At 53.6% G+C, this 21,385-nt stretch overlaps 1 protein-coding gene across 1 annotated transcript in view; it reads left to right on the forward strand.

The window, feature by feature from the left end:
- The window catches only part of LRRK1 (leucine rich repeat kinase 1), a 131,162-nt gene extending 110,326 nt beyond the window's left edge, over window positions 1-20,836 (forward strand). Inside the window, exons 25-33 of the mRNA XM_002922676.4 lie at window positions 1,063-1,260; window positions 2,254-2,531; window positions 4,500-4,694; window positions 5,461-5,612; window positions 11,137-11,254; window positions 12,252-12,368; window positions 14,816-15,666; window positions 16,031-16,132; window positions 17,979-20,836. Coding sequence (XP_002922722.1) covers window positions 1,063-1,260; window positions 2,254-2,531; window positions 4,500-4,694; window positions 5,461-5,612; window positions 11,137-11,254; window positions 12,252-12,368; window positions 14,816-15,666; window positions 16,031-16,132; window positions 17,979-18,156 — 2,189 coding nt within the window. The 3' untranslated portion in view covers window positions 18,157-20,836. The remainder of the gene's footprint in view (window positions 1-1,062; window positions 1,261-2,253; window positions 2,532-4,499; window positions 4,695-5,460; window positions 5,613-11,136; window positions 11,255-12,251; window positions 12,369-14,815; window positions 15,667-16,030; window positions 16,133-17,978) is intronic.
- The last annotated feature ends 549 nt before the right edge of the window (window positions 20,837-21,385 follow it).

The raw sequence follows: 21,385 nt of genomic DNA on the forward strand, positions 1-21,385 counted from the left end.
TGGCACATACGGGAGGTAACATCATGAGTCAGAGGGGAGAGGCTGACCGGTTGCTAATTGAGGCAGAGACTTGGGTCAGACTTCACGCCATAAGTCAAAAAAGAAATACCGAATGGGTGAAAGACCCAATAGGAAAAACAAAAGTTTCATACTCAAAAAACGAATTTGGCCGGCCTACACACGGATCTGGCACAACCGATGCGTTTTTAACTGCTAAGGGTTTTTTTCATGCTGTTTAAACCTCCGTGTTCAAAAATCCCTGATTTTAAGATCTGATCGTAGCGGGGGAAGGGACAGAGTGGGACACAAGAGGACAAGCAGGGCCTGGTGGACCCCACTTGTTGACCTCAGGACCAGCCACAGACTGGTGGGTGGCGTCCTGCCCCCCCCCCGACTTGGCAGGAGAGGCCCTTTGCTGGGGGGCCTTGGGCGGCCACCCTCCAGGGCTTACAGCGCAGACTGGAAATCGCCCACTCCTGCCGGTAGACCTTGCTCCTCTGGCCTGAGAGGACACGTCACAGGCCCATGGCAACCCCGGGTTTCTCCCTGGCCGAGGAGAGGGTGCTGGTTCTTTCTGGCCTTCGGCCGTCCAGGCTACTGGCGGGGAGTCAGGTGAGCATGCCCTCAGCATCCCTGTGGGTGAGCAGCCGGGACCTGGTTGCCTCGCGGTCCTGCTGCTTGAGCCAGGCTCTGGGTGACACTCGGGGATGCAGAACTGGGGTAGGCCACCACCTTGACCGTCCACGGGGCCCGCAGGGGCGGGGATGGAGTGAGGGCTCTGAGAGGGACGGGGGTGGGCAGGAGGGACAGGGACCATCCACTGTGTTGGGACAAGTTTAACACCTGAGGAAGAGGGGGCAGAATGCCTCAGGAACACCACCGTCTGGGGCCATTCTGGGTGACAATATCGCCACCCTGATGTGTTCAGTGCCTTAGAATATCAATGCTGCCCCCCAGCCCCTCGAGCCCCCATGGGGCAGCTCTGAGTGTGGCAGGACCCGCAACCGAGTGGCCCTAGAGGGGCTCCGCGGGCAGCACCGACGGCCTCGCTCTCCCCTGCAGACACCATGCTGAGGCACCTGCGGGCCACCGACGCCATGAAGAACTTCTCGGAGTTCCGGCAAGAGGCCAGCATGCTGCACGCCCTGCAGCACCCTTGCATCGTGTCGCTCATGGGCATCAGCATCCACCCACTCTGCTTCGCCCTGGAGCTCGCCCCACTGGGCAGCCTCAACACCGTGCTGTCTGAGAATGCCAAAGGTACCCGCCCCCGCCGTGTCGAGAACATTCCACAGGGGTTACCCGGGGCCCGGCCTGGCCAGATCCAGCCCCTGGGAGGCCAGAGAGCCCCTGGCTGGCAACACAGGCCCCAGGGAAGCTGGATCCCCCGGGGGCTTCCTCCTCCTTCCTGGCCTGGCTGTCTGGGGGGGAGCACACCTGCCCCACGGCTCACGGGGCCAACTCCCTGGGGGCGAAGAAAGGCACGTCACCGGGTCTACGCCCGGAATGGTGGTGTTGGCCAGGCTGGAGAAGCGTATGGTGTACAGTTGGATGGGACCACATTCCAAGTCCTGGTTCTCTGCCATAATCCTGTAAATTAGTGCCTCATTTACTGGCCTGTAAAAGTCCCACTGAGTGGGGGGCAGTTGAGGGTCTCAAATGAGGCAGCCCAGGGGGGCCTGAGCAGCCTGGCACCCACAAGGCCACCGCCCGTAAAGCTCTCCTTTCCCCAGGACGCATAACACGTGTCCATCATCGCTGAAACTCTGAGAACCTGGGGTCAGTTTTATCTTGTTTTTTAATGAGATTTTAAAATAATTTTCCTCGGGAAATGAATAGGGAACTAAATTCCAAAGAGCTGACAGGAGACGGGTAGTGGTCTCTTGACTCAGGCAGGAGAAACGCAATTAAACTCAAATTGTTTCTCCCTCAATGGAGAACTTTTTTTTTAAATGAAGTTCTTATCCCCGCAGTAGAGCAATCTTGGCCTGCAATGAACTCCAGGAATTTTGAATCCTTGCTCTTTTGGTAAAAACACCAACAATTCCAGGCATGAAATACCATGAATAAAGCTATAACAATAAGCATTTCTCTCCTACATACTGTTTTATTTCAGAAGGTCATTTTCTGTCTCCACTGGCACCCAGCATGGAAAATGATGAGAAGTGTCCATAGAATATGAAGTGTCTGGGGAGAAAGGTGAGAAAAGACCGTTGTTGTAATGATAGTTTGGTATTTTTTTTCTTTGCAAAGATTCCTCCTTTATGCCCCTGGGACACATGCTCACCCAAAAAATAGCATACCAGATTGCCTCCGGCCTGGCCTACCTGCACAAGAAAAACATCATCTTCTGTGACCTGAAGTCGGACAACATCCTGGTCTGGTCTCTTGACGTCAAGGAGCACATCAACATCAAGCTGTCGGACTATGGGATCTCACGACAGTCATTCCATGAGGGTGCCCTCGGCGTGGAGGGCACCCCCGGCTACCAGGCCCCGGAGATCAGGCCTCGCATCGTGTATGACGAGAAGGTACCCACACCCCGGCCCCCTGCTGGCCCCCGGCCCCCTGGGAGGCCGGCCAGGCAGGCCTCGCGGCACTGCAGCTTCTGAGCTCTGTTTCCCCAGGCACACTCTGTCCCTCTCCCGTGCCCGACCAGGGGGCTCTGGCTTGAACCAGAAATGCACAGGGGTCTGTGCCCACCTAGGAATGTCAAGGTTAACTTCTCCTTATTAGCTTCAGGAACAGTGAAGTCCCTAACCTCTGAAGTCTCCAACCTTGATTCAGACACATAGTCAAGGTGGTACATAGTGGACAATGAGCCTAAGGCAGAAATGGGTCTGGATTTGGGTCCCCGCTCTGCCGTTTAGACGTATAAAATGGGGATAGTGGGCCAGCCTCATGGGGTCTCACACAGAGTGGTCAGAAGAAGGATGCAAAGCCCCCTGGCCTGTAGGCACTGCCTACAAGGCTTTGCTGGAAGTGAACGGCAGAGATGGCCAACACAGCATGGCCGAAGCCAGGGGAAGAGAGTGAATGAGGACAAGCATGGACTCCCCGAGCAGCTGCATGGCCAGCCTCGGCCAAGATGTTAGCTGAATGTTTACCTTCTTGCTTGAATGCTGTTTAGTAGATGCGGGCACACAGACAACCTCAAACCAGCTAGCGCCAGCCCTGGTTCATTAATCGCCTGGCACTGAAACTCCCCTGGTCTATAATTTTTCATTATTTGGTGATTTGCTGATGAGTCATTGCCTGATTGCTTCAAGAATGACCTAAACAGCCTATCGTCCCCATGCTGGACATTATATCCCCATGATATTTTGTAACTGCCAATTTGTACCTTTTGACCACCTTCAAATAAAAAAGGAAAAAGAATGACCTTAGCTGGGCGCCTGGGTGGCCAAGTCGGTTAACAATCCAACTCTTGGTTTCGGCTCAGGTCGTGATCTCAGGGTCCTAAGATTGAGCTCCATGTCAGGCTGCACACTGGGCACGGAGCCTGCTTGGGATTCTCTCTCTCTCTCTCTCCCTCTGCCCCTCCTCCACCCCTGTAAAAAAAAGAATGACCTTAGCATGTGTGTGTTAACTCATCACCTGTGGCTATTAACCAAAATAGAAAAGGCAAATCAGAGTGATAAAAATAAGAGCTTTTAAGTAGCAGGTGACACACACCAGGCACCTCGAAACTAAGATTATAACGGGAACCTTCACGTTGAAAACTCTCAGGTCTATTTCAGCCATTCTCCTGCTAAAATGTTACCTCTTGGCCCTCATGGAGGCTAAACTGAATTCTCCTTTCTGGGCCTTTTGATGACATTAAAATTAGAGGAGTCAGCATGTTGTGATTTAGGAGACATTCCCCCTTTGTGATTTGCATACACTGCTCTTTACTGCTGAGCACATTTAGCTGAGGGTCCGTGTTCTCCTGCTTTTTCTTGATTCTCAAGGATAAGGAGCATGGCATCCTTGGAGCCCTTAACCAGTGTCTGAGGGCTAGCAAGTTCCCATTATGTGTTTATTGGATGGGTGGATGGATGGATGGATGGATGGATGAGTGGAGGGATGGAAGGAAGGAAGGAAGTATGGGAGGATGGATAGGTATATGGATAGAAGAACAGATCATCAGATGGACGGATGGATGGGTAGACGGCAGTATAGATAGATAAATATGCAGAAGATATGTGATTGGGTGCATGGATGGATAGATGGATGATGGATGAAAAGAAGAAAAGGAAGAGGGGAAAGGAGAAGGAGGGAGGAGGGAAGGATTGGAAGATGGAAGGCTAAAGGGACAGAATGATGGATGGTCAGATGGTTGGTTGGATGTTTGGACAGGTGGGGAGTGATGGATGCATTGATGGATGGATTGATGACTGTCTCCCTTTGGGCAGGATCCCTGGTCCTATTGCGTCTTCTGCTCCCTCCGTCCCAGGGCCAGCTTCTGAAAGCTGCTGGGCCCGGGCAGGGGACCTGACTTGGCTTGCCTCTTTGCCCAGGTAGACATGTTCTCCTACGGAATGGTGCTCTACGAGCTGCTGTCGGGACAGCGGCCAGCGCTGGGCCACCACCAGCTTCAGATTGCCAAGAAGCTGTCCAAGGGCATCCGCCCTGTCCTGGGGCAGCCCGAGGAGGTGCAGTTCCATCGGCTGCAGGCACTCATGATGGAGTGCTGGGACACGAAGCCTGAGAAGGTACCTGAGGGCCCAGCCTGGGGGCCTGGCACCTCCTGCCGCTGGGGAGGCCCTGGACCTCCAGGGTACATGTGTGTGTCCACTTGCCCATCCTTCACCAAGGGTCTGCAACAAATGGGCAGCCCTTCTCCGCTCGCCTCTTCTAGAAAGAGATATGTACTGCTCCTCATACATCCAGCTTGTTTTCTTTGCGTGCTTGTCACTCTCGGGAAAAAGTGAGTTCTGCTTTCCTCCCCAGCGTCCGTGTCACGCCATCAGGCAAGCAGAGCATCCCAACCCCTGGACAGCACTACGGTCCCCACGCAAGAGCAGAGAGAATGTATGCATCTCTCTTTAGAGTAACAGGGGGAGCAGTTTTGCTCCTGAGAGCAGGAGTCATAATATCATTTTAAAGCTTAGCTATTTTGGGGAAGAGGCCAGTGGTTTCAAGGTTAAAATGCATTTATCAAATTAGATGGTACAGATTTAATGTATTGGGAATCAAATAAGGTCTGAGAAAAATTCCCTGCAAGATTGTACATCCGTGGGCATGGGGCTTGGAATATCAGAGTTTAAGCTACCCGGACCCCCTATGTTCTAGTTGCTGTGGAGGGTGATGACCCGGACTGGCAGACACTCTGGCCCCTGAAGTTGTCTTGGCCTCTTGTTTTGAGCAGTTTCTAGTCCTTCCTCCCTTGTTCAAGACCATTCGTTTCATGGGCAGGATAGGCATCCGTCTAGCCGTAAGTGACCCTTGCTCACGGCTCCGGTGGCCTCTCTCCCTCAGCGACCCCTGGCCCTGTCGGTGGTGAGCCAGATGAAGGACCCGACCTTTGCAACATTCATGTACCAGCTACCCTGTGGGAAGCAGACCACCTTCTTCTCCTCCCAAGGCCAGGAGTACATGGTGGTGTTCTGGGACGGGAAAGAGGAGTCCAGGTAATGTCCCGAGGTGGGCTAGTATCAGAGTGGGGGGGTGGTGGCTGTGGAATTGGGGAGCAATCAGGGATGACCATGGGGAGAGATGTCTAGTGGATGGTGGATTGAAAGCCTGATGGAGTTCACTCCAGAGAGAAAACGGAGTCCACGCAAATAGATAGGCATGTAGGCGTTTGTGGTTAAGAGAAACAAGAAGATGAGGTCTGCCAGCGGGCGTGGGGTCAACAGAGGGCTTTGCTTTTCGTACTTGTTTTTTTCTTTCTTCATCCCCATCCCCTCTTTCACCCATCCCCCCCCCGGGCTCCCTCCCCTCTGGCAACCACCAGTTTGTTCTCTGTGTTTATGAGTCTGTTTCTGTTTTATTTTTTCTTTTGTTTTTTAGATTCCACATGTAATTGAAATCATATGGTGTTTGTCTTTCTCTGACTTATTTCACTTAGCATAATACTTCCAGGTCCATCCATGTTGTTGCAAATGCCAAGATGTCATTCTTTTTTATGGCTGAGTAATATTCTACGTGTGTGTGTGTGTGTGTGTGTGTGTGTGTGTGTGTACCACATCTTTATCCATTCATCTGTGTATGGACACTTAGGTTGCTTCCATAATTGGCTGCTGTCTATATGTTGCAATAAACATAGGGATTCATATATCTTTTCTTTTTTAAAAAATTTATTTGAGAGAGTGCACAAACATGGGAGTGGGGGGCAGAGGAAGAGGCAGAGGGAGAAGCAGACTCCCCACTGAGCAGGGAGCCTGACACAGGGCTCGATCCCAGGACCCTGGGCTGATGACCTGAGCCAAAGGCAGACGCTTAACCAACTGAGCCACCCAGGTGCCTTGCAATGCATATATCTTTTCAAATTAGTGTTTTCATTTTCTTCAGGTAAATATCCAGAGTGGAATTATTGGATCATATGCTATTTCTATTTTTAATTTTTTGAGGAACCTCCATACTGTTTTCCAGAGTGGCTGCACCCATTTGCATTCCCACCAACAGTGTGCTTGTTGGTTCCTGTCTGATACTAGCCCTTCTGACAGGTATGAGGTGAGATCGCATCATGGGTTTGATGTGCCGTCCCCTGATGATCAGTGAGGTTGAGCCTCCTTTCATATGTCTGTCGGCCATCTGGATGTTGTCTTGGAAAAAAAAAAATTGTCTATTCAGGTTCTCTGCTCATTTTTTAATCCGATAGTTTGTTTTCTTGGTACTGAGTTGTATAAGCTCTTTATATATTTTCGATATTAACCCGTTATACGATTTATCATTTGCAAATATCTCCCATCCAGTAGGTTGCCTTTTCATTTTGCCAATGGTTTCCTTCACTGCGCAAAAGCTTTTCAGTTCGATGTAGTCCCATTTATTTAGTTTTTCTTTTGTTGTCCTTGCCTCAGGAGACAGAGCCCAAAAATATTGCTAAGCCTGATGTCCAAGAGTTTACTGCCTCTGTCGTCTTTTAGAAGTTTCATGGCTCTAAGTCTCACATTTAGGTCTTTAATCCATTTTGAGTTTATTTTGTGTATGGGGTAAGAAAGTGATCCAGTTTCATTCTTTTGCATGTGGCTGTCCAGGTTTCCCAACACCATTGATTGAAGAAACTGTCTTTCCCCCCATCGTGTATTGTTGCCTCCTTTGTCATAGATGAATTGACCACATCAGTATGGGTTTATTTCTGGACTCTCTGTTCTGTTGATCTCTGTGTCTGTTTTTGTGCCCACACCATCCTGTTTCGATTACTACAGCTTTGTCCTATCTTTCAAAATCAGGGATTGTAATACTTCCAGCTTTCATCTTCTGTCTTGAGATTTCTTTGGCTTTTCGCAGTCTTTTGTGGCTTCATACAGATTTCAAGATTATTCGTTCTAGTCCTGTGAAAAATGCTGATGCTCTTTTGATAGGCATTGCATTGAATCTGTAGATTGCTTTGGGTTGTATGGACATTTGAACAATATTGATTCTACCAATCCATAAACACATGTCCTTTTATTTGTGTCCTCTTTGGTTTGTTTTATTAGTGTCTTAGGTTTTCAGAGTACAGGTCTTTCACCTCCTTGATTAACTGTATTCCTAGGGATTTTGTTCTCTTTGGTGCAACTGTCGATGGAACTGTCTTCTTAATTTTTCTTTCTGCTACTGTGTAGAAACACCACAGATTCCTGTATATCAATTTTGTACCCTGCAAATTTACCGAAGTCATTTATTAGTTGTAATCATTCTCCCGTCCTGGGAGGACTTTGTTTTAAGGTGGGTGCTATTTGCAGCATGATGGCAGAAGAAGTAAATGATGCCGGGGGTCGGACAGAGAGGACAGTTACTGGGGTGGAGTTGCTGAGTAGTGACAGAGGCAGGGGACCCAGATCCAAGCAGGCTTGGTGCCCTTAAATAAGAATTTGTGGGCCTTCCCTTCTAGTTGCATCTTTTCCAATGAAGTGGCAGTAAGGACGAAAGCATGGGGAGAGGTTTTGAATATTCAAGAAGAAGATGACGTGTGACATGAGCACCAGAGCATGAGATCAGGGTGCTTGCAGGACGGCAGTGAGGCCTGCTGGAGGTTGGAGGTCATGTGTTGGAAATGAGGCTCAACCAGAGGGTTATGTTCCCCCAGCATGTTTTGCTGCCCCCAGATCGCAAGACAGGCAACAGTTGGTTTTAAGCAGAGTTGAGTTTTTAGCAGGAGGGAGAGAAAGGCATGGACAGTGGAGGTATTTTCAGGAGGGTCATGACAGATGGATCATGGAACCTAAGCGGGGCCATAAAATGGATAAGGAACAATGGAAAGTACCAGAGAATCCTAGATCTCGGCAGAGTGTAAACAAAACCAAAAACCCTGTGATGAGTTATGGTAGTAGGTGGAATGTTCTGGAAAACTTGGAGGTAGAGGTCAGAAAATAGATCTTTGACACTGAGTGGGTGAGAGGGGAGCAAATACTGGTAAAGACGGGATCCGATGTGCACCTGGGAAAGGGTGGCTGGGGTAAAGTGGGAATTAGATCACTGGGAAACGAACAGGAGGTCACAGGATAAAGATGCCAGAGTACTGGAAAGATAGACTTTGCAATCTCCAAAAACCCACCACCTAGTGTGAGATCCTTCGGTGCTGGCCAGGGTGTGAGGTCTCTCCCACCCCCCTACTGGGACATCTTCAGAGTCACGAGAGCATTTCATGGCCTGAATAGTCTTCTAAGCCTCATGGCAAACATTTGCCATGCTACCATCGAATAAGGCTTAGATGAAGTGAAGCTTGAGACACAATGAGCTAAATAGAAGGAACTTGCCATTTTCCCAGGGGCAGTCCAGGTGATGTTTGCACCATGGTCTATGCCACGGGGACTGAGTGCTCTGACATAAGACGTGGTGTAAGAAACCATACCCTAAAGAAATATGTATATTTGTGCGTGTGTGTATTTATTTTTACTAATATTTATGTATGTAAATATATATGTTTTCAATAATTACGTTACCAGGCATTGCACATTGTGATATTCGGCATGCAAAGTATGAAAGCTAGGTTAAATTTTAAAAAACAAAAAAACAAAAAAACAAAAAACCCTGTACTTCTGAATTTAAATTTTTGGATTCATGATAGATTTTATCTTTAAGAAAAATAAATTCGTGTTTCCTGCCCTGCCTGTTGAAAAGGCCTAACAATAATGACCACCAACCAGTGATGACCCCTGGGACGCAGNACAAAAAACCCTGTACTTCTGAATTTAAATTTTTGGATTCACGATAGATTTTATCTTTAAGAAAAATAAATTCATGTTTCCTGCCCTGCCTGTTGAAAAGGCCTAACAATAATGACCACCAACCAGTGATGACCCCTGGGACGCAGGTGGTGGTCTCTAAGTACCATAGGGAACCAGGGCTTATTTGAGAAGTGGCTGACTCCAGGTCTGGAACTGGAAGATGGTTGGGAACATCTGACACACCAGAATCAAGGATGCCATCAGATACTCGTGTGGGTAGATTAAAGGGATTTAGGAGTCAACCCAGAGAGGTTCCGACTGGCTAAGGATAGGGCAGTTGGCCATTAGTAAGAAGAATTTCAGTGGGTCGAGACACATCAAATTTTGTAATTCATGTGTTTCTAATGCTACTTAATAAAAACAGCAAACTGGGGCACGTGGGGGGCTCAGTCAGGTAAGTGTCCGACTCTTGTTTTCGGCTCAGGTCAGGATCACAGCTCAGGTCATGATCTCAGAGTCTTGAGATCAAGCCCCGCATCAGGCTCCACGTTCAGCGGGGAGTCTGCCTGAGACGCTCTCTCTCTCTCCCTCTCTGCCCCTCCCTCTGCTCATGCTCTCTAAATAAATAAATAAATAAATAAAATCTTAAAAACAAAAACCCCTCATTGATCACCATTGAAGGCTCCTAGAGAACTCACCCATTATTTTGAAAACTAGTATATACAGAAAGAATCAAGGTTTTATTCTGCCTTTCCTATGTGAACTGTACCCCAAGGTAGCAAAAGAGAGAAAAGGAGGAAGTTTCTTTTTTTTAGAATAAATGAAGCTAAGAAATGAAGAAGGAATGCCCAAAATAGAATGTCAGCCTTCTCTACTCTCCCTTGAAATAATGGATATAAGGCAGTGATCGTTCATGATCGCAAAGGGAGAGACTGAGACATTCCCAATAGAAATCCACGCCCCCAGTGAGGAATGTTCTTGCCTAACAAAACGCAAACAGAATCTGATCAAGACTCAAGATTGGGGGCAGGGGGATGAGGCATATGGCACCCCAGGGATGTTGGGACGGCACAGGACATCCCCAGAATCCTCGGCACATAACCTACCAGAGAAAAAAGAGAAAGGGGAGGGGGAAGCCAGTCAAGAGACTGGGAGACATAAAGACCCGTGGAAGTGTGGGCACAAGATGTGCATGACCTGGGTAAATAACTTCAGTCTCTACCTCGGACAGTGAGCACACTGGACGCCCACGGGGGACAGTGGGACAGAAATGCAAGGGGGAGAGGCCCATTCCAGTGAGCCAACAGCAACCCTCATAAATGACAGCTTATTAGTTCTCAGAGCACTTGTAGCACTTGTGTTGGGGGACGTGTTTTGGGACCCCCAGCCTACTCTGAAATGCACCCATCAATCTTTAGTCTTGACTTTGTCTACTCTGATATTGAGGGGCTCCCCGTTCCTGGGGTGAGGCAGGTATGGCTGGTGGGAGGAGTGAGTGGCTTTGGTGGAGGTGTGGCCACCTGGGACCCTTCTTCACACCAGGGGGAAACTTCTTGGACCCTCCAATGTCACAGACAAAAGAGAGCCTTTCTTCCCTTTGGGAATGCCCTCTCATTGCCTGACCATTCAAGTACTATCAGGGAGGCAAAATCCACCTATACCCGGGACCATGAACGGTCCTTGATTCTCAGAACGTGGCCACATTCAACCCTGGGTTCAAGGGGGTGGACGAGGCAGCCGATGTCCTCCTCCAAGGCCGCTCAGGCCAAGCCGAGAGAAGGGAGGTGGCCCCTGGCCACCGTGCACTGACCATTGAGCACACCATTGTCGCCGACTCTAGGAACTACACCGTGGTGAACACGGAGAAGGGCCTTATGGAAGTGCAGCGGATGAGCTGTGCGGGAATGAAGCTAAGCTGCCAGCTCAAGGTCCAGAACTCTCTGTGGACAGCCACCGAGGTAACTGTCTCCATTCAGGGCCCTCATCGAAGTGGGCAACACAGGGTGCCGTCCGCGGGGCACCAGATTTAGCAAATAGGAATATAGGTGCCCGGGTACATGTGAGCATCAGATAAGGCCAGCCTGCGCGTGTGAGACCCCGGAGCAGTGCCAGCAGCCCTGTGAAGCAGCAGCAATGTGTCACCAGGGGCAACAACCTGCCTCGTCCCTGGTGGGTGACCGGGGCTCAGCTGAGAGAAGTCTCGGGTGCAGGAGCCCAGCAGAAGGAGAACCCCATTAGGCTGGTGAAGCCACTGGGTTTCTTACAGCACTGCCGGGTCTACACAGCTGAACCACTCGGCTCTGAAGGCATTCTGCCGCCACATCACGGAAGTGTTCTGAGAAATCCAGACAGGAATGCCCCAAGAAATGCTCCGAAGCTACGGTGCTGTGGGGGGCGGGGGACCGGTGCACAGCGGAGGGCAGACAGACGTGTGTGCAAGAATGCTCATCCCCGTGTAACTCCCGGTAGTGAAAGCCTGGACACAGACTGAGCTCAGACAGCAGATTAGGTGGTGGCTGCCCTGAGCCACGGGCAGCCCCGGGGCGCTCAAACACGGTTCCCTCCGCCTGCCATGCATCATCACGAGGAAAGACGAAACAGCACAGTCGGGTGGTCCTACTTTTGCCAGGAACTCAGAGACACACACACAAACACCCCGAGGAAACGGAGTCTGGGCCCCAAATCCCCAGGTGGCTTTCACCAAGTCATGGGGGAGGGGCGATTTTATGTTTTTTCTTTAAACTCTTCAGTCGTTTTCAACATTTCTGCAAAGCATGGGAATATGCAGACCACCCGGCAGAAAGCCCCAACGCGTGTTGCTTCCTGAGGCGCACAGGGATTCCCAAAGCAGAAGGGACCGTGAGGGAAAATGGCAGGCGGTGGGAGGGGGCGTGGCTTTGGCGGAGGGGCCAGCCGGGGTTCCAGGGGTCTCACGTCGGCTGTCTCCCTCCACAGGACCAGAAGATCTACATCTATAGCCTCAAAGGCATGTGCCCCTTAAACACACCCCAGCGGGCCTTGGACACCCCGGCGGTCGTCACCTGCTTGTTGGCTGTGCCTGTTATTAAAAAGGTGAGGTCAGGGGGAGATGGATGCCCAGGGGTCTGAGTCTGCCCTCCTCTTCCTTCGGGGTGGCTCCCCCCCATCCAGAAGGTATGAGGAGTGGGAGCAAAGCCATGCCCTCTCGGACCACCAAGCCCCGGTCAGGTCACAGTCAGCCTTAGAGAGACAGGCCATCATTAGTGCCTTTTCTAGAACCTGGGTAACTCGCAGAGCAGAACTAAGGGCTGAGGGGAAAGCTTCATTCCACCTGCGAATACGACAGTCGAAGATTCGAATGAGGCACTTGGGGCACAAATGGTATAAAGAGCAGTTATGCGTGTGCCCCCCCCATCGGATAGCAGTGGCTCCCCAGAGACACTCAACAGGTGCTGGCAGGTCCGCCCTAGACCTTGGGTCCCCCTTTGTCCATGTCCTTGAACTTCCGGCCCCCACCTCTCTGAAGTGGAGCTCCAAGTGGTCAGTCTCCACAGCCCAGGGTCGGGCACCTCTGCAGGGCAGGCTAGTCTCCCAGCCGGCCCCTTGCTCCCCGCCCTTCCTGCTAGGATCGGCCCCGCCCCACACACCCCTGCCAGACTACCTTTTATTCAGTTCTCAAGATCAGGGACCCCCAAGCCTGCTCTGAGAAGCTGTCCCAGCCCAGCCCCGGCCCTTCAGTGGTGCTCTCAGGCTTCTCCGGCCTCCAGATCCGGGCACTGCTCTTCTGCCTTTATCCCTGCCCCCTCCCCTTCCCCCCTTGCCTGTCCTCTCCGTTCCTTGTCAGTGCTCAGCGAGTCATTATTGGTGGTGTTTGGTTAAAACGTGTTGGCTATCATCATCCAATTTCAGTTCTCCCATCTGTAAAATGAGGATAAGAAGAGGTTGAGAGGGTTCTCTGAGCATAACATCCCCAAAGCTCTGGACCCACGCACTTGGGTAAATGGGAGCATTATTATTACTTCCTGACAGTCGTGAAATATATACGCTCTTCACTCTACTACAGTTTATTTCTTTTTAAAAAAAAATCTGAAATCAACCCTGGAGTCATTTATGACCATGCCCCATGGGCGAGGCTGGGCAAGCTCGGGACCGGTCTGCCCCAGAGCCCAGGAGAACATGACACAAAGCGTTATTTAAAGCCACTGCTGGCCAGAGCCCCCGAGCCAGGGCACCACCACCCGCACGACCAGAGGGAATAAAGCCGGCTCTGTGCGGAGCCTCCCCGTCAGGGTGCCTGCCCCTCGGAGGCCGTGCTGCCCCGTGGCCACGACGGCAGGCCCCTGCATTCTTGCACATGCACATTCACACCCAACTGGGCCGTGGGGCTCACCGCCCTGACTGGGGCCCAGAGCCGGGATTCAGATAGAGGCACTGCTCCTGTTTGCTTTGGCTGCTCTCTTTCCTAAAATTCAGAGGATGGATTTTGATAAATGTTCTTAGGGCTTATTGACCTTGCTGTTGAGCTAGAAGCTGGTTCGCTCATTACCTTGGACAGCCTGACCTCCCCAGTTCCCAAGTAGCTCCAGGTCCCAGAAAGGGGGCTTTCTGCCGCTCACCTGCCCTGGCACAAAGCCTGGTTCCCCACTCTGTCGGGGCTTCAGCTTTGTTCTCCTGAACTCCTCCCGTTCAGCCCTAGCCAGGCATCCAGGCTTCAACCTGCCCTCTATTCCTGGCTCTGCAGAGATGCTCCAGGGAGGCCTGGGGTGGGCCCTGCATCCAGCACTGTCCCTGCAACTTTGGCTATAGAAGATCGCATGCTTCTCTGCGGGAGCGGAAGGCAGCCCCAGGACCCTAGCACTGCCAGCTAGGCATTTCGAATAGGTGTGCTAAGTGGGGAGTGTAGGCACAGGGTCCAAGAAGTGCCTCCGTGAGAGGGTTGAGCTGGAAGCGATTTCTTCAAGAATGGGCTCAGCAGACTCCTGTCATCCGCTGGGGCAGAACGCCAGGTAGAGTCACAGAGATGGACGAGACTCAGCCCTTCCGTGCAGCAGGCCAGCGCCCAGGCGGCAGTGGCCGGCATGCCGAGCCTACTGTCATGGAGTCCCCGTCTGGTGGGGGCGGCAGGCAGGAGGTGGCAAGCAGACCCACATGCTGCCCATGACTGCTGTCACGTCGTTAACAAGCAGAGCTCACTGGAAGGAGGGAACCACGTCCTGCCTCTGAAGGAGGCCCTTGTGACCTGAAGGAAAAGGCAGCCCCTCCCGCTCACACGGCAAGAAGCCAGCCGAGCAGAGGCGGGCCTCGTGGTTCAGGCCACACCTGCCCCTCCCCTTGGTGCTGTGGGCCACACTCTCCCCAGGCACGTCCTCTCCTGCTCACAGCAGGAAGGGTGGGTGCAGCTCTGAGTTGCACCTGCTTTGGGAGGTGGGAACATTGCTTCTCTGGGTGTGCTGGGGTCGGTGCGGAGATGAGCCTTGTGCCCACTCTGCCTCTCTCCCGGCACGCATGAGACTCACAGGCTGTCCTTCTTCTGCTCGCAGAATTCCTACCTGGTGCTGGCAGGCCTGGATGACGGGCTCGTGGCAGTGTTTCCCGTGGTGCGGGGTACCCCGGACAACAGCTGCTCCTACCTGTGCTCGCACACGGCCAACAGGTCCAAGTTCAACATCCCAGATGAAGACACGAGACAGAACCCCTACCCCGTGAAGGCCATGGAGGTGGTCAACAGTGGGTCCGAGGTCTGGTACAGCAACGGGCCAGGCCTGCTGGTCATCGACTGTGCAGCCCTGGAGATCAGCAGGAGGCTGGAGCCCTACTCCGCCCCTTCGGTGGTCACCTCGGTCGTGTGCAGCTCTGAGTGCCGGGGGGAGGAGGTCGTCTGGTGCCTGGACGACAGGGCCAACTCCTTGGTGATGTACCACGCAGCCACCTACCAGCTGTGCGCCCGGTACTTCTGTGGGGACCCCAGCCCGCTCCGAGACATGTTTCCTGTGCGCCCGCTGGGTCCACAGTCCCCGGACAGCCACGCAGCCGGCCCCAAAGAGCCCGAGGGGGACGGCATCGCGGACGTGAGCATCATGTACAGCGAGGAGCTGGGCACGCAGATCCTGACCCACCAGGACTCACTGACCGACTACTGCTCCATGTCGTCCTACTCTTCCAACTCTCCCCACCGCGCCCCTGCGTCCTCCTCCAGCCTGCCCTGCTCCCCGGCGAGCTCGTCCAGCGTGCCTTTCTCCACCGACTGCGAGGACTCCGACCGGCTGCATGAGCCCGCCGCGGGCTCTGACCGGTCTGAGCACGACCTGACCCCCGTGGACGGGGAGGCCTTCAGCCAGCACCTGCAGGCCGTGAGGATCCTCGCCGTGAAAGATGTCATCTGGGTCCCCAGGTACGTTTCCCGCAAGTGGGGCGCGCTCCTGTGCTGCCCGTGGGAGCTTGCAGGGGCCGCAGCGATCCGCCTGTTCTGGAGCCCCAAGGGGTCTCTTTGGCAAACCCAAGAAGGGTGCATTAGCGCTCCTCTGCCCCCCGGGGACCCCAAGGCAGAGCCCGCCCCTTCACCCCATCAGCCGCGATTTGGTTTCCTGCTGGGAAAGGCCTTCCGGGCTGGGCTTCGGTGCCCTCCCAGTAACTCAGTCCATTCTCGCAGAAGCGGTGCGTTTGTGGCCTTGCCTGCGTGCACACCGGCTCCATTTCCCCCATGGACAGCACAGCCCTGGACAAAACGCTTCCCCTTCTCGGTTTTGGTTCCCCAGGCGCGGCGGCGATGTTATTGTCATTGGCCTGGAGAAGGACACAGGCGGCCAGCGGGGCCGCGTCATCGCCGTCTTAAAAGCCCGGGAGCTGACTCCACATGGGTAAGCCTGGGGTTGCCTCCTTTAGGCCCCGAGCTGTGGTGTGGGGAATCTAGGCCCCTCTGCCAGCCCCCCGACCCCCCAGAGTGGCTTCTTGCCCTTCCGTCCTCCACAGATAAATGCCACAGTGGCCATAAGGCAGAGAAGGAACAAGATGGGGTCCCCAGGCAGCTCCTTGGGGCTCAGCAAATACCAGCTGAACCAGGCATCAGCCACAGGTCATGGCTGGCTGTGTCTGGGGTTCCCAGTGCACCTGCGGACCGAGTGTTCTGCCTAGGGGATATGTCTCCAGGGCTGGCGTTCAGCGGCAATTGAAACGGGGAGCTGGGTGATTCGTTGTTCTTCCCACCAAGCAGGAGGGCCCTTCCTGGGGTGCTCCATCTGCCCATCTAGCCCCTAGGGGAGCTGCAGACCTAGCACGCACCACCCCTCACCATGCCCGAGCCTGGGCTCTGCCATGGCTGCAGACCCATCTGTTGGGGGGTCCTACCAGGAGGCAGGCCAGACTCCACTGTGAGGGTCATTCTGGGGCAAGACAACCTATCCGGCTATACTGTGCGTGGCTGTGAGCGTGGGAGGCTGGCACCAGCTCGTGTCCCCAGAGCCCCCTGGCAGCCAGCACTATCCATGCCTCACTTCGTCTCCTGAGCCCCATCCTGCAGATCTCCTTTATGGAGAAATCCCATTCGGCCTGTTTGCCCAGAGCAGGCTGACGATGAGAGGGAAAACATCTATGGCAGGTCCCCTCCCTTGCCTGAAAGCGTTGAGTTCTCCAGGAGTCGTTGGATCCATTGACCCCTGCTCTGCCAGTGATTCCAGAAACAAGATCTGGTTTTTTTGTTTGTTTTGTTTTGTTTTGTTTTTTGCTGAGCCCTGGCTGAGTTTGTGCGCTGAAGTAGGTCCCAGATCACAGGTGCGGCTTCTGGGGGAGCACACAGGTCTGTAGAGCACTGGCCTGTTGACCTCAGATTGCCCATCATTAGCATCCCTGAATTTTTCACTGGTTTTTCCTATTCAGCCCCCAAATGCAGGTTTTCCGGGAGCCAGGCACACTCTCTATAGGGAGAAAGGCGCCCAGGCTGCTTCTGCCCAGAAGGGCCAGAGCCCGATCCCACCAGCTTTTTGCCATGCATCTGAGACATTGATTCCCTCTGCAAATAGCTAGTGAGTGCCCACGGCATGCAAGGCCCCAAGGAGGCCAGAGGCCCTGCCCATACTGGTTTGCATGCTGGCCACGGGGCAAGGCGGAGAGTGCTAGGATGTGGGCTGCCCAGTCCGGCCGAGGCCCAGCAGGAAACCTGTGGTGTGTGCACAGATCAGCAAAACAATCCACAGCCTCAAAAAACAAATGCCTGTAGTTAGGGCACGTTGGCATGGGTTTCCGTCGGATATACCGCCCTGCACTTCCTGAGCACTGGGAACTTAACGTGGGAGGAGAGCCAGGCCTGAGCTGACGGCGAGGGGACTGAGTCAGTGCTTCAAATCCATTATGGGCCATTGACAAGCAGCGGTCAGAGTTGATGGTGCTTTCTGGACACTTGGGGGTCGGGGTCCAGTGACAGAGGCTACCTGCTCTCATTCCATCTGTGGCCTTCCATGGAGTGAGTCCCTTACAGATGGTCCCCATGCACACAAACGGATGTGCTAGGCTCTTCTTCTGTTAGGACGCTTCTGCCCACAGGCCGGACCCCTGGAGGAAAGCAGGGCATCAGAGCACATCCCTGCTGCTGCGCCGGGATGTCCAGATGCCCCGCTCAGCCAGGCCCCCAAGAAGGTGCAGACTGAGGGTCCCGGGCCCGACCAAGTGGGGAGCCCTGTAGGTTTTCTCAGACCCCCGTCCTCTCTGTAGGGTGCTTGTGGATGCGGCCGTGGTGGCAAAGGACACAGTCGTGTGTGGCTTTGAGAACGAAAACATGGAGTGGTGCCTTGCTGTCTGGAGGGGCTGGGGCACCAGGGAGTTCGACGTTTTCTACCAGTCCTACGAGGAGCTGGGCCGGCTGGAGGCTTGCATGCGGAAGAGGAGGTGATTCCTATGGAATGACAGTTGTGGAGCCCTGGCTGCCCCAGGCCCACGGCTTGACCTGTCTGCCTGCAGCCTGCCACTCCCTGAGGACCCAGGAGACAGACTGGGTTCTCCCACGAACCACTTGCTGCTAGAAGTACCAAGAAGTTACCACCTGGCCGTGGTTTGGGGGATTCCCCGGTTCTCCAGGCAGAGTTAGCTGCCTACCTCCATTCTCCCACTGCTGGTTTTACGACCCAAGAGAAGACAGTGGGGCCCAGTTAGGAGCAACTCTCCCCTGCCTCCTCCATCCACTTCCAGGAGCAGGGGAGGGGGATCCCCCTCCGGACTGGGTCACACAGAGGGGGGCTGGGTCTTCCCCTTCCCGGCACAGTGGGCCTGCCCATTTTCCTCCCCAGGTCTGGGATGGAGTTACACTAGAGGTTCAGGGAGGGAGGGGTGGGGGCGGTGACCTCTGCCCCTTCCCTCAGTGGCCTCCAGGCTCTCGGCACATTTCACAAGCCCCCAGGGTCCCCGGGTCTCAGGGCCCCCACTTGGGCAAGCTGAGATCAGATGTCTCCTGCTCAGGAAAGTCTCTGTGTGAGAAGCCCTCAGAGGGACCCTCGGGGAGGAGCACTGCGCAATCTGGGGAATGAATGGGTTCCTTTAAGTGACACAGCCGGAAAGCCAGGAGCTTGCCCAGGGCCCAGAGCGCCCACTCAGCCTCCACATTCTTCTCCTGCTGACAAAGGCAGGGGAAACTCAATAAGCAGGACTTAAGAAAGGGCCGTGTGTTTATAGCTTTTGTAAAGTAAACTTGGACGCAGCTGGAGCACAAGCCCTGTTTGTTTGCACATAACAATCTTGTGTATCACTTTAACAAATTAAGTAATCGCTCAGTGGTTAGGCCCCGGTTGTGAAATCACATCATATGGGGGCTTTGACCGAAGGGTGCCTTTGCTCGACATTGACTACACACGTGTACAGCGAAATCTAAAGAGCGGAGTCGTTCAAGGGGGTTAGGGCTCAGACAGCCGCCGTTTCTACGAAGTACGCACACACACAGGCACACGTACCACGTCGTTCCCGAGGGTCATCCTTAGGGTGTTGAACCCGGAACGGCGGTGTGAACACGAGATCCTACTCCAGTTCAAGTTGCTGACCTTTTCCTAAAATTAAGTTATAAAAATCATACTTCAGATTGGCTGGGACCTGCGGGCAAATGTGGTTCCTTTTATCTGAAAATAAACCGGTTGTCTGGAGCGTGACGTCACAGCCTCTGTCTGCAGGGCGTGTAGTAACGGCACAGGCCTCTCCCACCCAGGCCCACTGGCTGCAGGGGTGGGATGCGCGGCCCCCCTCCCCGGCCCCCGGCTGCCCCCATGCAAGCAGCCCACAGCAGCTTCCGGGAGCAGAGAGAGCCACTCTGGCAGCCTCAGCCTCCCCACTTCCTTCCGCCGGCTGGGCATCGAGTCCAACGGGGGCTGCGGGATGGCACCTCCTGCCCACGTCACCACCACGTCCTGCCCTGGTCCCTCAGCTGGGCCTTGGTGGTCACCGCTCTCCCTCCCTTCTCTTCCCAGCACCCCACAGCTGCCCAGTTGCCCCCCAAATGCAGACCGGTTCCTGTCCTTCCCCTGCCCCCATCCTGCACTCTGCCACCCACAGCCAGACTGCTAGGCCGATGCTCAGGGCCCCCACGATCCAGGCCTACCAGCATTTCTGACCTGGCCTCCTCCCACACGAGGCCCAAGCTGCTGCAAGGAGAGGCCAGGCGTTTAGCCCACGGCCTCACAGAGCCGGCTTGGGCACCTCCTCACAGAAGTTAGAAACCATGCAGGAAATGGTTACACTACATAAAAATTAGAAACTTAAATGGAAAACTACCACAAAGTCAAAAGGCAGTCAACTGGGGAAAAAACGTTGGTGACAAATGAGAGACAAATACCTCATTTATCTTACATACAAAGAGTTCGTACCTATCCATAAGAAAGAGAAAACACAAAAGGAGAACAGGCAGAGGACAGAGATAGCACTGGACCTCACCCAACAGGTAGGAAGTAGTCATGAGGACAACAACAAAATGTCATTTACTACCCTCACGTTGGCATGCCTGCGGAGATCTGAGGGCACCACATTGGAAGATCCACACGTGCAAAGGCCCTGTGGTGGGAATGAGTTGCTGTGCTGGAAAGACATGAAGAGCTGGTGGGGCTGGAGCATTTGGAAGAAGGGGGAGCTCAGAGGCCCGCAAGGCACGGCTTTGTAGGCATGGATCTTGATCAAAACTACTGGTAGTTTTAAGCAGGGATGTTTGATGACCTAATCATCTTTTAAAAACTACTTTGCTGAGTGGAAAATGGGCTAAAGGGGAGCTAATCGACCGTGGGGCTACCCCTGAGCATTTTGGCCATATCCATCAAAATTTCAAATGCACATACCCTTTGACCTAGCAGCGCCACTTAAGCATTTGATCCTGAACTTTCCGTGAAAGGGCCCCATGTTGCAGAATAAGAGTGTCGTTGCGGCATCGCTTCTAGTGGCCCCAAACAGGAGACAACGTAAGCCTCTAGCAGGAGGGAAGTCAGAAATGACTGCACCTCCCACGCAGCCCTGCTCTTCAGCGGGTCAGAGAGGGGGCGGCACTAACGGTCCTGCTCCGACATGTTCTCCAGGGTATAATAAATGCATTGTCTGCCTAAAAAGCAACTTCCAGTGTCATGTGTATGGAGTTACTATTTGAGTAAAAAACGTACAGCTCCACGGCCACGCACAGGGAAATATCCCGAAGGATGCCCAAGAGTGGTAGACATTGGCTGCCTCTGGGGCGGAGAGTTGAGGGCTGGCGTAGAGCCAGAGGTCCTTAGGTTTTGCTTGATATTTTCCTCGCTGCACTGTTTGAATTATATATAAGCCTTTCCGTGACAGCAAGCCAGGCTGGGAGGGACTTCTCCCCTGGACCCCAGGAAGGACACACCTCGGCCTTGGTGTCCAGAGGTCAGGGGATGTCCCCACGGCAGGTATCAGGTCCCAGGGGCAAGGCCAATAATCTCTCATATCCATCGACCTCATGGCATGGCTCAGGCAGAGAGTCCCAGGTCGAGGAGGACAGGTGGGAAGCACTGGGGACAGTTGGCAAAGGCCACTGGGCTCTGACCCTGGTCTGCAGCCCAGCTGCAGGGTCAACACCTGCCCCCAGCAGATGAGCACCCAGCCTCCTCCCACCTCCCGCCCACCACCCTGTACCAGGGAAA

The sequence above is a fragment of the Ailuropoda melanoleuca genome, chromosome 9, assembly GCF_002007445.2.
Source record: "Ailuropoda melanoleuca isolate Jingjing chromosome 9, ASM200744v2, whole genome shotgun sequence".
Classification (NCBI taxonomy): domain Eukaryota; kingdom Metazoa; phylum Chordata; class Mammalia; order Carnivora; family Ursidae; genus Ailuropoda; species Ailuropoda melanoleuca.